The following is a 16,850-nucleotide window of genomic DNA, read 5'->3' on the forward strand; positions in this document are numbered from 1 at the left end:
CTCTCTCCTCACCGTAGCCCCCCAGAACCACATCCCGCACTCCAAATCCCTCCTCCCCAGCCTCACCCCAGAGCCTGCACCCCCAGCCGGAGCTCTCACACCCCTGCACCCCAACCTTCACATATCACCTCCATATTGGTGCACGTAACAAAATTAATTCTGCACATGGGTGGGAAAAATTAGCGGGAACACTGCCCAGGATCGACCCCCGGGGGACTCCGCTTGATACTGGCTGCCAACTAGTCATCGAGCTGTTGATCACTTCCCATTGAGTCCGACGATCTAGCCAGCTTTCTATCCACCTTATAGTCTATTCATCCAATCCATACTTCTTTAACTTGCTGGCAAGAGGCCGGCTGATGGGGGCAGGGGGTGGAGAGGAGCCCTTGGCCGGCTGGTGGGCAGGCCAAGAGGAGCAAGTGGTGGGTGGGGTTGGGGGGCTGGGGCGGTATCGGGGCATAGTGCAAGCAGAGCAGGCCAGGGCCCCTTCTGAGCATGGGCCCGGCTCCATGGAGCCACTGATGCCATTGTAAACCCGGCACTGCACCTCTGTATTCTAAATCAGCAGCCAAGTAGTTTGCCATGTAAACAGCCAGACTCTTTGCTTCATTGAAGGTGAGATGCAGCCATTCCCCTTTACCATTTTCTCTCTCCCTGTTTTGATATTAGAAGGGAGAGTGCTAGCGTCTGGAAGCAAACTAGAAAAATAAACGAATTGTAAAATAAATGCTTTGGGATGTGGGGTTGGGTCTTATGCTGCAGCACTGGGTAACCTTAACAAATCTCAGCTGAAACTGCAGGTGCGCGATGGGAGGGGGAGAATTTCCATCTTGTCTGATTTCAGAGAAACTGCCTATGTACAGGGATAATATCATGCTACAGACATTTATGGCTAGACTCTCCGTTGGCGTAAATCAACTGACCATTCACAGATTAAAGACCAGAAGGGACCACTGTGATCATCTTAGTGTGACCTTCTGTATCGCACCAGCCAGAGACCTTCCCCAAAATAATTCCAAGTGCAGATCTTTTAGAAAAACATCCAATCTTGATTTAAAAATTATCAGTGATGGCAAATGCACATGACCCTTGGTAAATTGTTCCAGTGATTAATTACCCTCGCTGTCAAAAATGTACGCTTTATTTCCTTAATGGAGCTCTGCTTGCAACAGCTGAAGATCTGGCCCTGTATCATCAGAACAAACTTTCATTAGCTCATCGCTCCTTTGTAATGTGACACTGCTCCTAGCTGTGTTGGTACCATTGCCTCATAAAAATTAACCCTATCATGGATGCTTGAATACATTACCACCAAACATCGGCGCTGACTCTGTGGGTGCTCCAGGGATGGAGCACACAGAGGGGAAAATAGTGGGTGCTCAGCCCCCCTGGCTGGCAGCCCCGTAAATCAAATCCTACCCCTCCCTCCCAGTGCCTCCCACCCGCCGCAGATCAGCTGTTCAGCAGCATGAAGGAGGCAGTAGGGGGAGGAGCCGGGGCAGGAAGAGGCAGGGGAGGGGGCGGAACAGGGCGGCAAGAGGCAGAGCGGGTTTTGGGGACTTGGGGGAAGAGTGGGAATGGGAGCCGGGTCTGGGGTTGAGGACCCCCTGGGAACTGAGGAAGTTAGCGCCTATGTTACCAAAATCTTAAACACCCTGGATAGCTGTCCATCTTTTAATAATATTCCCCCCCCACTCCCCATCCATGTCTGCTCATCATTTCTGTTAGCAATTGGTAAGCTATCAGGAAATGCAGTTTTACATCCCATTTCTGTAAGTCCAGATAAGGCCCCAGCATCAGCTCTGCAGCATCCTTGATCACTTGTCTGTTCAAACAAGTGTCTCTCCCCCAATTTTAATATCTTTGACCTTTGCCCATCATCATTATCTCTTTATCTCAGCCCATTTCTGATGGAAACAGCTAGCCGCTCAGAGGGCCAAATTCTGTAGTAGTGTGAATGGGTGCTGGTCCATTGGCTTCAATGAAGTTTCACTGATTTACCCCAGCAGAGAATTTGGCAATATATGTCTAACCAAAACTTCTCTCCACTCATCTTAATCATGCTTGTTTTGTGGACAGCTGAATTAATGTACTTGTGAGATGAGCCTTTTCCCAAGCACATAAAGTCCAAATCTCTGGGTCACAGCTCACCTCTTATTGCTTGTCTGATTCTCTGTGTTTGCTATAGTTTGTTGAGCTAATGTTTAGTTACAGCTGAGATTTAGTTTTAGGAAATATTGTACTGGTGATATGCTGAATAAAGGACGCTGGTTAAAATTCTACCGCCAAACTGAAAGGAAGGTTGGGGCAGGTTCCTTGCCTTTGATGGAGTCATCTCTACCTCACCCTCCATGCCTGGATCCTAATAAATCCCTTCTGCTCGAAAAAGCTTATCCCGAAGGCTCATAAAAATTCTTCTGAAGAGGAAATATTTGCCTTTGGAATAGGGACATAGCAAGTACCCTATTGAATCACACCCATGGCTCGTCTCCTTCAGTGTGCTGTTTTCAAAGTGGTCAGCCTATATATTTGAGGCCCGTGGAAATATAGAGTCCACGCTGAAGCGCTGTCTGAGTACAGCCAGAGAAGGAAGCAGGACCCAATTGGTGAACAGACTTCAAAATCCTAAATGACAATGTACCATTTTGCATTAAGGAGCTAATCCAGTGTCCACTGATGTAAAAGATCTTTTTAATTGATGTCAGCTAGTGTTAGATCGGACCTTAAATGTCATGTAATTTCAAAACAATGGAAGATATCATGAGTTCGTCTGCCCCTGCTACTGGCCAAATCCCCATTTCAAACCATGCAAGTCAGGTACTCTGAGTTCTAGTGATAATGTAGTATTTTTCAAGAACCACCCATTTCCAGATAGATGTACTTGAACAGAAGTATGTTCATCAACTGGGTGCGCTCAGAGCGCCTTTTAATGCTGGCTACTATATTTCCCCAGATCTTTGCTTCTCTGCAGTCATGTGCAGCTCTCTGGTACATGGGGACGTCACAGACTAACAGAGAGCATTTTTATGAGAGCCCCACGTTAGCAGCTGCTGACTATAGCTATGCAGAGGAAGAAAATCCTTGAATCTTGGATTTGTTTCCTTGCAGAGGGAGCATACAAGCTCATTAGAAATGGGTGTGTGACGGGTTCCCCCTGGGGTGCCACTTAACCAGCCTGACTCACCAGCCTGGGCTCCCTTTACACTGTAGTGCTGTGACAGACCCTCAAGCCCCCTCCAGACACACACAGGTAGGGACACACCCAGCTGCAGCTACGCACAGATGCGGAGATCAGCTCTGCATGGGAAGGCTCAGCTAAGGCACCTTCCAGTTCCTAAGGCACGCACCCCGCTCTGGAGTGTAAACCCAAAATTATACCATCTTGCACTGCACAGAGAACTGTACAGCATAAGCTCATGAAATTCACCCCCTACCTCAATGTGGAGGAAAATATGCAACAGCTTTTTGCCCCCCAGTTATGATGTCCACACACCCGGTTTTAAACAAAACAAAAACAAGTTTATTAACTAAAAAAGTTGGATTTTAAGGGATTATAAATGATTACCTAGTAAATAAATAAAAACTGCAAACTGATCTTAACACACTAGACAGGTAGGAGATGAATTAGCAAATTCTCACCCTGACTGATAAACAGGCTGGCAGATTCTTAAGGCACAAGCTGCCTTGGCTTTGCAGCTTGGCTTTCCCAGGTTTTCATACATGGCCTAGAAATCCCTTAGCCTGGGACGATCACTTATCCCTGTTCAGTCTTTGTTCCTCAGGTGTTTCCAGGTGTGTTGTTGTTGGGAGAGTGAGGTCCCCCATGCTGTCCTTTTCTACCTTTTATATCTTCTCCCCACATGCCTGAAAGGTCTTTTGCTGTGACCTGGGTCAAACAGTTCCCATTGTGCAGTGCTATCTCTGAGAGGTTTCTATTGTACACAGTTCCTGGGTAACCCTGGCGCTTGTGTGCATTTCCTCCATGAGCCATTCATATTGTTTGACCTTTTTACTGTTGTACCTGAAAGGATCCTTGGGAGTGTTCTTCAACCTCACCACGTTTCAGTAAGACGTACGTAGCTAAACTTCACAGACGACAGTAGCACCTACAATCCAGTGAGATATTAATGTCTAGCAGATCAAGACTTTTACAATGATACCTCACAAGGCATCCTTTGTACAAAACATATCCTAATGACATGAGTGGTGAATATTGGAATGCCAGGGTGTCACAAGGTGGATCTTAAGTTTGCTTCCCCAACTACTGCCAAGTTTTAGGCTAAAGGTTGATAACTCGTGCTGTATCCAAAGAAGTTGAAATAGGCTCATTGTTACCTGTCTGTCCTGATGTGCTTGTTTGCATGTCAGTAACCAGAATCCATTCACAAGGCTATTTCACAGCCGTACTAGAGTCTGAGCTCTGGAGAGGTTGGAGGTTTGACTTGTATCTGCATGGAGTTCTTGTTCTGTAGGATTGATAAGTCAGAAATGTAAAAGGCGTTTACCATTTCTGCTCTTACTACCTTCATTGTTTGTTCTTTGGCAAATGCAATAATCTATAAACGGTGTGGCCGTAAGCCGTTCTCAGTATTGACCAGGGCCAGCTCTACATTATAGCCAGGACAGATGGTTGACAGGGCAAGAAGTATTTGAGTGCCTGCTGGATTGTTCAAGTGAGTAATTTTGAGGAGTGGACACTTTTTTTCCTTTTGCTTAGGAAGAAAAAGCCCAGGGGCAGGGCCCTGTCCATAATTGGTCATAGTAAAACTCCAGACACTGAAACACCTTTGGGGTAGACAGACTATAAAACCTAGTAATTATAGCAAATCCAGGATTTATGGCTCTTCTCACACACATGCACAGTCACACACCTGTTCTAGTAAAGCCATAGGCAGCATTTCTGTTGTCCCTTGAGGCAAATAAAGACCAGCTGAGCTTGTTTTTGTGCTGCCTTCATAGTCCACAGAGCTACAGAAGATGCAGCTCTCATACAGTCCACCCACCCAGATGATGTATCGGACATTAAATTGACCTTCCCAGCTTTAAAGTTTGTGGCCTGGGCAGAAAGCAAGATTGTCTCCAACAGGAGAAACATTGATCTGAACAGAAGGTTAGTCTCGCTGCTGGCTGAAAATGTTCCAGTGGAACAGTTCTGTTGGGAAAATGCTGATTCACTGAAATCAAAGTGTTTCACAGGAGCGTGTTGATTTCAATGAAATTTTGCTTTGGAAAAACAATTGAAATGAAGATTTCATTTTTACATTTGAAAATAACACTTCATTTCAAATTATTTATTATATAATTATAACAGGAAAAAGGTCAAGATCTGAATGAAGTGTTTCAATTTCTTCACAATGGAACATATGGATTGACCCAAAATGAATGTTCTTTAAAAAAAAAAAAAAAAAAAAGTGTGTGGGAAATTTTGGAATTTTTTGGTTTTGTTGTGATTTGGAACAAAACCAGATTCTGAAATCATGGAAATTTCCTGTGAAATGGAGATTCCAGTTCCTGCACAGCTAGAGTTAAGTAGGCTATTGCTCTTTGAGCCATTTCACTCTGCATCTCCACAACGGCCTGCAATATAAACACTGCAGATTGCTTTATTAGTACCCAGGTGTGCCAAGTGCTACAGAACCTCAGTTGCCAGTGAAGTCTCCAGCAGGATCAGACCCTCATGTCTCAAGCACTAACCATTTCTGTACACTCCATCAGTCATTCTGATGCTCACAGTATCCTTCACCCTGGCCTGTCAAATCTGTACTACAGGGCCTGATTCTGATTTCACTTATGGTGATGTAACTTGAAGTCGAGGGCTGCCGCTAAGTTACACCAGCCTAAGTGAGGTCAGAATCAGGCCCCCACTGATATAATCTAGATGCATGGTAATAATGCATATGGATTGCACTACAATATGTCCTGTGTAACCTACATAGATTGTAACATATAGTTATCTGCCATTTGCATAAACAGACGGTAAATCAGCTGTGCAGAATGCTGCGGTGTAATTAGTTTTTTACAGTATTGTACTATTGCACCTCCCTTGGTGGACCATTATCACCCTGAAGGACTCTGCCTATTAAAGCCTCCTGGCCTCGGCAGAGAGATTGGAATGTTTTGCCTGCTGAGTGAGCTCACTGACTGGCCAACACCGATAAATAATAATTATCTGACTTTCCCCATGATTGACGGCTTTGTACAAAATTCATGGATAACGTCAGCTGGTGTTTGTGAAATGTCGGGATCCTCTGACGAAGGCACTAGAGAAGCACTGAGTACCGCAGGGTCACTACTGAAGTATCAATGCTCAGGCTATGGCTACAGCTACACTACAGAGCCTGTGTCGGCACTGCCCCCTAAGTCAGCGCAGTGTGTGCTGACAGAAGGAGTTTTCCTGCTGGTATAGGAATAGCACCTCCCCAACAACACTAGCTAGGTCAGCAGAAGCACTGTTCTGTTGGCATATTTATGTCTACACCGGGGGCTTTGTCAGCAGCGACATCAGCCAGGGGTGTGGTGTTTTCACATCCCTGACCAACAGAGCTACATCGGTATAAGTTTGAAGTGAAGACCAGGCTGCACTGTGCTGTGCCGTTGCCTAGACTAAGACCTGGTATAGACTTAAAAATTAGATCAACCTAGCTACATCACTCAGGGCTGTGATAAATTGCATGCTCGGGGTCTGGTCTGTGCTAAAAAAGTTACGTCGACTCAGCTACATTGCTCAGGTGTGAAAAATCCACATCCCTGAACAATGTAGTTATGCCAATTCTTCCATCAACCTAACCTACCACCTCTGGGGGAGGTGGGTTAACTACATCCATGGAAACCCCCCTTCCGTCGCTGTAGGAAGTGTTTGCACTACGGCACTCCAGCAGCACGGTTACAATGTACACATACCTAAGTACAGAATATGTCTTAGTAGATGAAAATCCTGTGGCATAGCTTGTAAACTCTGAGGCAGCAACTGTCTTTTTATTCCCTGTGTGTGTACAGCACCGAGCAAAGGGGGGCTCTGGTCCCCAGTCAGAGCCTCTAGACACTGCAAATACAAATAACACGGAGCATTTTTCCTTTTACAGGGAATCCTGCAGTGGTATCGTGCAATCAGGTATACTTTATAAGGAGATATCTCTGTGTCCCTCACTTCTGGCTTGTTCCCTGTGTGTGTAACACCGATAGACCCCGGATCGTCAGTGGGCGGGATCAAACCGGGGACCTCTGGAGCGTAGTGCATGAGCCTCTATAGCATGAGCTAAAAGCCAACTGGCTGTTAAGCAGACTCATTCTCTCTCTAAGTGGTCTCGGTGCCTGTCAGGGTTCCCTCCCCACTCTGAATTCTAGGGTAAAGATGTGGGGACCCGCATGAAAGACCCCCTAAGCTTAAAACTTCCCCAAGGCACAAATTCTTTGCCCTTGGAGGGTATGCTGCCACCACCAAGTGATTTAACAAAGAATCAGGGAAAGGACCACTTGGAGTTCCTATTCCCCCAAAATATCCCCCCAAGCCCTTACACCCCCTTTCCTGGGGAGGCTTGAGAATAATATCCTAACCAATTGGTTACAAAGTGATCACAGATCCAAACCTCTGGGTCTTAGGACAATAGAGAAATCAGTCAGGTTCTTTAAAAGAAGGATTTTATTTAAAAAAAAAAAAAGATAAAAATCCCCTCTGTAAAATCAGGATGGAAAATAACTTTACAAGGTAACAAAAGATTCAAAAACACAACAGAACTTCCTCTAGGCTTAGTTTCAAAGTTACAAAAAACAGGAATAAACCTCCCTCCAGGAAAGGAAAAATTCACAAGCAGAACAAAAGATAATCTAACATGCCTTGCCTGGCTTTTACTTACAATTTTTGTAATATGAGAGACTTTTAAGATGGTTTATAGCAGAAGGAGTTTTCTGACCTGATTCTTCTCTGCTTCCCAAGAGAACTCACCAAAACAAAGCCTCCACCCAGATTTGAAAGTATTTTCTTTCCTCATTGGTCCTCTTGGTCAGGTGCCAACCAAGTTATTTGAGCTTCTTAACCCCTTACAGGTAAGGAGGAATTCTAGGCTATCCTTAGCTGTATGGTTATGACAGTGCCACTAGATGGGACACAACACCACACCCAGGAGGTGTGTGGGTTACATCCCACTGATCGGCGCTGAGGACATGCAGCCACTGACGTGACTGGACCACTAGCTTTGAAAGGGAGAGGTTCCTTCTCTCACATTAACAGTCTGCACTCTAGTAAGTCAATATGTTCCTGTGTCTGTGTATGTCTGGAGTGTGACTGCAGGGAACATTTGTGTTTTGGGTCTTTGAGATCTGCTCTGTTCTCTCTAGTTGTGTTTCCACAACATAATCAGTGTCTTTACTGTGCAGTAGGTCTTGGAATCCTGAAATGGTAGGTTAATCTCTGTGAAAACTCTGCAGATCCAGTTTAAGCTACAGAGACAGTCTCTTGATAGAATTAGTATACAAGCTATGTGGGGTTTTTTTTTGTTAAATGCCACTTGGATTGTTCACTTCCTGATCCTCTGTCATGTTGGCAAAATAATTTTGAGGATTAAATCCAGGATTAGCCAAATAATCATCTACCGAGATATCAGCATAAGAACTGTGGGAATTTGGATTGGGGAGCTCGTGTCTGTGTGAATCAGAGGTGAGACTGAAGTAGGGTAGAGATTTTTATCTCCCTCTATACACAAAATAGTTGAAAGAGATGTGTAGATAAGTCTGCTAATTATTTTGATGGTCTTTCCTGCTAAAAATGCCCTTATCATAACCTAGATGCAGAGGGAGTGGGGGTTCTCCAAGCATGAACTGTTCCCTAATAGACTTACTACTATTTTAAATATTAGAAATTACTCTCCCTGTAAGACTTCAGAACCCTACCCCCCTCACAAGTTACTTGACGTCTTCATTAACCTCTTTAGAAAATATTCCTATTATTAGGTCTCTCTGTACCAGCTGTGGTTCTGCAGCCCACTTGGAGTGAAATCCAAAATCAGGAAACAAGCAAGTCACGATGGGAAGCAATAAAAAGGAAGCTGTTCTTTCTAACTGTGACAACATGAATAAGTAATGGGAAACAACAGGACTAAGTGACAGCTAAATGGCAGAAACCAAGTCATGGAGTCAATATGGCCCCGTTGTCCTCCAAACAACATAGATGTATGGTGTCTGGATGCAACACATGCATGTTTCATGGGTATTATGTAAATATAAGGTCCCAGTTAATTTCTAACTTCTGAACATAATAAACAACATCCTTGTATCTGGGCTTGTTCCTTCCTTTCTGAGCTAGAAGGGATCACATTGCCAGCTTATCTAAATGAGGCCTAAAGATACAGTCAGGTGCCTACCTCCACCTGGTGAAGTTCTATAACTAGCAAATCACAGACTAAGTGTTTATGCCATGTTTTGTGTGTTGCATAATCAGGGCTATTGACACGATCCATCTGATGCTCACTAATGGCAGCAGAAGAGGACAGGCTGTGCCGTGTGGGAGGAGGAAGTGATCCATCTAAATACACTGATGGTGTTTATTATAGATGATCCCAGCCCTTTAAAATTCCTCCTGGGCTGCAGTGTGAGTTCCACTGCATAACACTGAGTTCTTGACTTAAAGAGGAAAATAAGACTCCCTTACTGCGGGATGGGAAGAGTCTTAAAGGAGCAGGACTGTAGTTAGACTTCTAGTCATGTCTCTTCTTCCTCTTTCTGTTCTGGGTATATTTCCTTTATGCTCATCTGTGCTGCTGAACATACCAGGTATAGCACTTCCTACCCCACTGTGTCCAATGAAAAGTTAATGGATGGTCTCTAATACAGAAGGTACAGCAGAAAACCAGCAGCAAAACGGCTAATGTGAAATAAACTTGGGCCAAATGACAAAAAGCCCTGAGAGAAAGGGGCAGAAGATACTGCCCCACCCTGGTGTCTTGGGGAGTATGTGTGGGAGGTACAGGGTCACCTGTGAAGAGAGGTTCTGTGTCTCCTGGCTTCCTGATGCTCCCCTTGGTTCCCCTGTCAACCCTGGCTTTCTCTGCAGTGCTTGCTGGCGCCAAGCCCCATTGAAGCAGAGCTTCCTTCTACATGCGGATCAGCTTAGCTCCTTGGTAATGAGGAGAAATCAACACTTTTACTTATAAAACGCCTAGGGAACATGAATGTATAATATGAAATTACTTGAGTGGATATAAGACAGGGATTCAAGTAACCAGATCCTGTGATGCAGTCAACAGCACGGGGCAGAGATCCCTCTCTTTCTGATTAAACTCCGTGCTGTTCTCTACAAACTGTACCGTGGGAACTGATTTCCACTGGGTTGGGAGCAGAGGGAGAGATTTATATGGAAGTTTTAATTCCAGTCTTAGACAAGAAAAAGTCTTGCGTGTTTATTGCTTGTTTTGTATATTTATTAAAACTATTACCAAAAAAATAGGATCAGCTGGAAAAATGTTGACAAACTTACACACACTGACAGGAAAACCCCCCGACCCTGAGGCCCAGCTTTATAAAGGAATTTAGGGGTTGCTACGCTCAGTGTTGCAATGCCTAAGTCTCATTTCCCAAAGGGATTTAAGTACTTAGGAGCCACAATTGCATTAACAATGGATGGGATTTAGACTTTTAAGTGCCTAAATTACTTTTGAAAATGAGTGTAGGCTCCTAAATCAGTTAGGCACTGCAACACTGAGCACAGCAATGCCCAATGCTTTTAAAAATCTGGGTCTGAGCTGACATGAGTTCAGGGCAGTTGTAGGTGCATTGTATCTCTCAGGATTTGGCCCATAACGAGGATAATACACTATCAGCCATCTTTTCTGTGTTCACAAGGTCTTATTCTATACTCTACAAAGAAGTTCTTTGAAGAAAGCCATCACTCTTAGAGTTCTACAAAAGCAGAAATGTTTCTGCAGCGATCACATCTTTGCATGTACAAACTAAAGTGATCTCTGAAGTCTCTTGCACAAGCTCCTTACATTCTGAGATCTAATAATGAGTTACCAGCCTGAGCAATCCTCAGTGATTCTTCGCAAGGTTTAGCTTGGATTCTTCACTCGGTGGGAGTTCATGTGCACACAACTCTGGCTGTGAAGAGGACTTTGTAAGATTCTTTAATATCTCCTTTTAAGGTCAGTACAGCTGCCACCATCAAAGGGTGATCTGGCTACAAACAAAGAATATGTAAGTATAAGCAGTCCTCTTCATCTGGCAGCTAGAGCCAAAAGTCTGATCAGATTTTGTAAATTATGCCTTTTAATATCTTGAAGTTATCAGATGTGCCAGTTATGGTTATAGAGAATCTCTCTTAATAACTGCGCTAATCTAATGAAAGCTGGGAATAACAGGGTACTCCTTCCCTAGTGGGGAGCATGGCATCATCAGGTTACAGCCATGACAACGAGCAGGGTGTGGGTGTGGCATACTGTGCTGTACTGTGGGTTTGGGAAAGAAATGGAGATCCTTCATCCATGAGTTGTGTAAGAGCCAGCTCTGGTCACCAGGAAGCCCTGAGTCAATATCAGGGCCTCATACCATGAACTCTAGTTCCTTTTGCACAGAATGACAGCAGCCTTCTAGCATCTTCCAAAATTAGTCATCCTGCCACCCCTACAGGGATCCCTGCAGAGAGAGGAAACTGAGAGAACGAATAAGAAACACGTGAGGATGAGGCATGCAGGAAAATCTCAGCTTGTAGGGACAGTGTCTTGAACATATACCAAGGCCCTGTAGAAGGAACCAAGGAAAACCCTGGTACCTATGGTGGGTCACAAAACAAACTCACAAGAATTAACGGGTTTTGTTTGCAGTAAGGGAGATTTAGATTGGATATTACCAAAAAAAATTGCTAACTCTAAGGATAATTAAGCACTAGTACAAGTTTCTAGGGAGATTGTGGAGTCCCCGTCATTGAAGGATTTTAAGAATAGGTTGGACAAACACCTGTCAGCAATGGCCTAGGTATACTTGGTCCTGCCTCAGCATGGGGGGATGGGTGAGATGGCCTCTTGAGGTCCCTTCCAGCCCTGCATTTCTATGATTCCATGAAAGAGACAGGAATCCAGGGCTACCACAGCCTGGGTACTGCAGCAACATGCGTTTAAATTTGTCTGTGCTTTCATATGATTGGGGCAGCAGAAAATCTTTTCTTTGTTGAAATCTAGTGTGAGAGTGCTTATCAAATGACTCCCACCTAAGCAATCTGACCAAAGCAGTGGCTTTAATTTAATTTAATACTAATAAACTTTTGCTGAAAGGTGCTATGTAAGTGCAAAGATCTTAATGCCTCATATAAGGTATGCGTGATTATGCCCCTCATTCTCATCTCATAGATGGATCAACTGAGGCACAGAATTTATGTAGCAAGCTCCCAAGGTGACACAGCCAGTCCCTGGCTTCTATTCTCTAACTACTAGACCCTGTATCCTGTTTTCATGCAAATCAGACACTAAGTGAAGCAGGTCTATTGTTATAACTTCTGTCCAAAGTGAGCTGCACTGACGATGACTCGAAGACTTGCTTCTGAGCTGATCCTGAAAGCTAGTGAGACTGTGCTCTGTTCCCTCTAGTATACAATAATTTCAATAAACAATATGCTTTGAAAATGTTAACGTACATCAAAGTCAGCAGGTGGCACCCAAGAAACACTGATGCATTTGATTTGACCACGATCAACAGTTCCTTTAACAGGCTCGATGGTAAATCCCTTCTGCTGCAGGAGTGGTAGGTTATCCAAACTGAACTCTACGTTCTGCAGCAACGACAAGCAGTTAGTGAAGTAGAACACACGCTGTTAGTTACAGCCAGCTCAGCTTCTGGGTACAAAAGACCTTAGCTTACAGGCTACCTCACCCTAACCTGTAGAACTGTGCCTCCCACCTGCCAAACCTCTTGTACCTTTGCTCCTGAGACATGAAAACAAGCAGTGAATTTAATGTGCTTGGTTGTAATGAAGCACACTCTGGCTGGCTAAAAGGAGAGTGTCTAGAGATTTTTCATGAAATTAAACTAACTTGTTCTCTTGAAGTCTCATTTGCGGGGACCACAGTCTGTTTCATTGTTCAACAAACCAACCCTGAAAGCTGCAGCTAAGTGTAAGTTCAGAAGGTTGTTTTTATAAACAGTTGCCCATAACACTTTGTTGTTAATGTGAAAGCTGCTAATTTGGTCCATAGTCACACTTTTATTATGGATTTAAGAATTAGGGAAGAAATGTATTCAACTAATTGTATTATCTTCTTCTAATATCCTCCTGCTAATTCCTCGTCTCCCCTTGAAAAATAAACGTCCATCCTTTCAAACAATACTAGTGCTTTTATAATATGGTGTCAGGCTTAATGGAGATCCAGAAACTCATTTAACGTGGGATCTCTGCTGGCTCTGGATTCTCGAGAGCAGTTGGTAGCCATTTGCAAGTGCTGACTCAATTTCTGAGCTGAGTGCATTTTTCATTTTGTTTACCTTCTTCGATGCAAACTGAGCTGTCCGTATAGCCCCGATTTTCAGCTCCCTCACTGCCGGAGTCCCAGAGCTCTCTGCCTGGATGTACTCCAGGCTCAGGAGGAGGGGCTTTGCTGGTTCTTCCAGCTCTAAACAGACATGGATCAAGTTAACTTTGGAACAGCCAATGAATGTTGGTCCCAAGTCAGGCATAAATGACTTATTGATCAGTTGGTCGAAGATGGTGTAAATTATGCCAGAAAGCACCAGAAGAGAGGGTAGTAGTAGGAAAGTCCACCAACAAGAGTGTCTGAACAGTTCCTACCACACTTTGACTTACATACCAATGGGTAGGAAGGAAGAGTGAATTTAAAGAAGGGTAAGGTCTTGTTAAATTGTGTCGTCTTACATATTCCTTGCTTTTTCTGTTTCATCCTTCTATTCAGGCCCCTTAGCGTGTAAGTTACACTCACTTATATTCCTTTGCATCTTTAAATGGGCGTAGTTTACATATCTCCTTTGAATTTAAACCCATGTCTTACATTCAATCCTCCCATTTAGTTTCTGTATTAGCAACTCCTTAGGTCTTAGTCTCTGATCAGAGCAATGCTGAGTGTGCATATATGTGAGAATTTTATAAGCATTTTAAAGTAAATCTTCACTTGCCATTTACAGAAATGCAGCTAAAATACATTTCTGTGCTGTACTGTTAGTTTATCCTTTTTCACATACTAAACTGAAAAACTGTCTAATCCACATGAGGTAAAGCCTGCCATTCATGTGGATGAGAAATTCTACTGTATTAGATTTAGAGAAAATTCTTCTCCCGATAACAAGTTTTTCTGCCATTTTTATATTGAGTCAAACCCCATCCATAATATTCTGCCCTTTGGCATTTGACTCTGGTACCCACATGCTGGAGGTGCGATCTCCTGTGAACTTTTTTTAACACAAATGGAGACAGATAAATCTATGTTGATAGCACTCTCCCACATTAGAATAAAAATAGAAAAGGCAGGTTGTTACCTCCTTTTGCTGCTTCTTCAGACATGGGTGATGTTATAGCCAAAGACTCCACGGGCACATCCAAGGGATCCCCTCCTTCCACAAACATCATATGGTTTCTTGCAGCACCCTTCAGCCAGATCACACGAGCTATTTCCTATGTAGGACAAGAATTCTGCAGATGCAGGTTACAGCCCAGGTCTTGATGTAATAGTAATCTCGACACAACTGTAATAGCTGTCTAGAAACGATTGTATAATCTGTCTCAGTTGTTTGCAGGCACACTGGCAACTGAGCTTAGTCTCTCCTTTATGTATGCAATTATATTCCATGATGCAAGAGGTCTTTGTCATCTTCATTCTGTAATCAGCTGCTGACTTGGTGGGGAACATGTATTTTACTCAGCCTTTCATTCTGTGGCAGTGTCTCTATGATAACAGGGCAAAGCATTCATCCTAGACCTCCCAAACAGGCAAAACTTATCTGGTATAAAATATGACCTGTCCGAGATTTGTGAACCTGGGCCAGGTTTCAGGCACTCATCACTGATTTCATGGTTTTGGGTGTGGAAACCATGCATAATTCAACTCAGCCACAATTAGATTTCTGGCTTTATCCCTACCCGAAACTCTGGGAATGCAAACTCACCTGAAATGTTTGCAGTAACCTTTTTACTTGCAGTATTGGTAGCAGCCGCTAGGTGGCACTCCTTGCTAACTGTTGGCTAGCCTCTCCTGGGAGGTGGGAATATCACCCCTGATGTTGCCCATCTGGCTTCTGTCTAAGCCCAGTCCCTGCTCCACAGAGGGACCACTCCCTTCCCATGCAGAAGAACAGCAGAGCAGCTTCACAGTAGAAAGAGCAGCCTCTATTTAGGAAGGGCTTTTGGGGCATGGGCTCTGCAGGAAAAGATCCACTATCCCAGTCCCTTCAACAGATTCTCTGCACTGGGAACCTATGTGAAGTTGTGCTCAGCAATTCACAAGGGTATATGCTGGCTCCCCACAATCTGCCCAGCTGCGAAGTGGGGTTATGTACGGAGAAGAGGGATCTTATTTCAAGTCATTGTGAATTAATAACGAAATACAATTATTTCCACTCCTGGTAGAATCCCAATGCCCATGCTGATAAATTCAGTTTGAGCCATATGGCAGCCTTCGATTTAATAGTCCAGATGCCCTGAGGTTGCCTTACCTTGCCAAAGAGCACAACCTTGAGACAGTCAGAATAATACAAACTTTCATGGTCTGGACTGAAGGTAACAGTGAAATCCTGACTCTTCCTAGGCTCAATTCCGCCCTCTACTGGAAATATGTTGAACACACTTAACCCACTGTAGTTCTGTGTACCTGGAAGAGCAAAAAACAGAAATATAAGGATGACAGAAGGAGAGCTCTGTTCTATCTCTCTTTTTATATTTCAATCTCACTTCCTTTTTTGTCCCAATGGTAAATGAGTAAAATTTCTGGTGCATGTTTATGCAGCAAAGTTGGAAATCTGGGTGTTAAAAAGCCTAGTTGGAATCACCCATGAAGTTTTTCAAAATACCCATTTCCCTGGAGGAATTGGAGAAGTGCCATTAAACCATTCTTACTTTCTCATATTAATTACACATAAATTGATCTTGCTATTTGATGGGTAATATGCTGAGTGGGTTTAACCAGATCTCAACAATAGAGCCTTCTTACTTGGGAACGTTCTCTTAGGCTATGTAAACTTGTACCAACCAGGAATTAATAATTAACGCATTTGCTATTAGTGAAGCAAATACTGTCCTTAGTTACAGTGTTGTGACCCCCACCACTGCAAGGCTTCAGTGGACCTGAATGGACCAAACACAAGGCAGAATTTGGCTCCTATATCGTACTTGATTAATGAGATGAAAAACTATTTACCAACAAAATCTGTCCGTCCTGGGGGAGACGTGATGAAGAAGGGAAGTCTCTGCTGCTCTTTGTCCCTTGTTTGTGAGAGTGACTCTAGTTTGATGGAGTATCTCAGGGGCAGAGTAGAAGTGTTCTGTATCTGGAGGGAGTCATTGACACAACAGCATTTTAACTGGGGAACTGATTAAAAACCCTGTAGGATGTGTATTGTGCAAATGGGCTGAAATTGTTCATTGCATGCCGAGGTGCCATACATGGTGCATATGGATTACTATTATCCACAGTGCATTCTTCCTGCCAGACAACACAGAGCTTTTTCCACTCTTGGAACCCATCTGCAGGAAATACATGCTAGTTGCTTCCCATCAAAGCTTTGTGATGCCTGCACAGTGCAAGATTTAATAGATTAACAGTTTGCTTCTAGCACTTGGCCTGTTCACTAGATTTGGGATTAGCAGTGTGGAAATCTACAGCAGATGAACGAATCAATTAAACTGTTCTCTAGCCTATCCTGGTAGT

At 43.7% G+C, this 16,850-nt stretch overlaps 1 protein-coding gene and 1 long non-coding RNA gene across 9 annotated transcripts in view; one reads left to right on the forward strand and one right to left on the reverse strand.

Moving 5' to 3' along the window:
• Window positions 1-16,850, forward strand: part of LOC119563953 — a 127,874-nt gene that overhangs the window by 35,151 nt on the left and 75,873 nt on the right. The window lies entirely within an intron of this gene.
• The window catches only part of CFAP74 (cilia and flagella associated protein 74), a 106,445-nt gene continuing 93,928 nt past the window's right edge, over window positions 4,334-16,850 (reverse strand). For 5 of the 7 annotated variants that reach the window (XM_043531787.1, XM_043531784.1, XM_043531785.1 and 2 more), the window contains 6 exons: window positions 16,341-16,470; window positions 15,640-15,794; window positions 14,467-14,602; window positions 13,462-13,589; window positions 12,617-12,751; window positions 8,028-11,167 (listed from right to left, as the gene is read on the reverse strand). In XM_043531787.1, the coding sequence (XP_043387722.1) occupies window positions 11,069-11,167; window positions 12,617-12,751; window positions 13,462-13,589; window positions 14,467-14,602; window positions 15,640-15,794; window positions 16,341-16,470 (783 nt within the window). In that variant the 3' untranslated portion in view covers window positions 8,028-11,068. Of the gene's footprint in view, window positions 4,467-8,027; window positions 11,168-12,616; window positions 12,752-13,461; window positions 13,590-14,466; window positions 14,603-15,639; window positions 15,795-16,340; window positions 16,471-16,850 lie in introns of those variants that run through there. The other 2 variants (XR_006286459.1, XM_043531783.1) reach the window with 2 other exon arrangements.

Source organism: Chelonia mydas, chromosome 18, assembly GCF_015237465.2.
Source record: "Chelonia mydas isolate rCheMyd1 chromosome 18, rCheMyd1.pri.v2, whole genome shotgun sequence".
NCBI classification, from domain to species: domain Eukaryota; kingdom Metazoa; phylum Chordata; order Testudines; family Cheloniidae; genus Chelonia; species Chelonia mydas.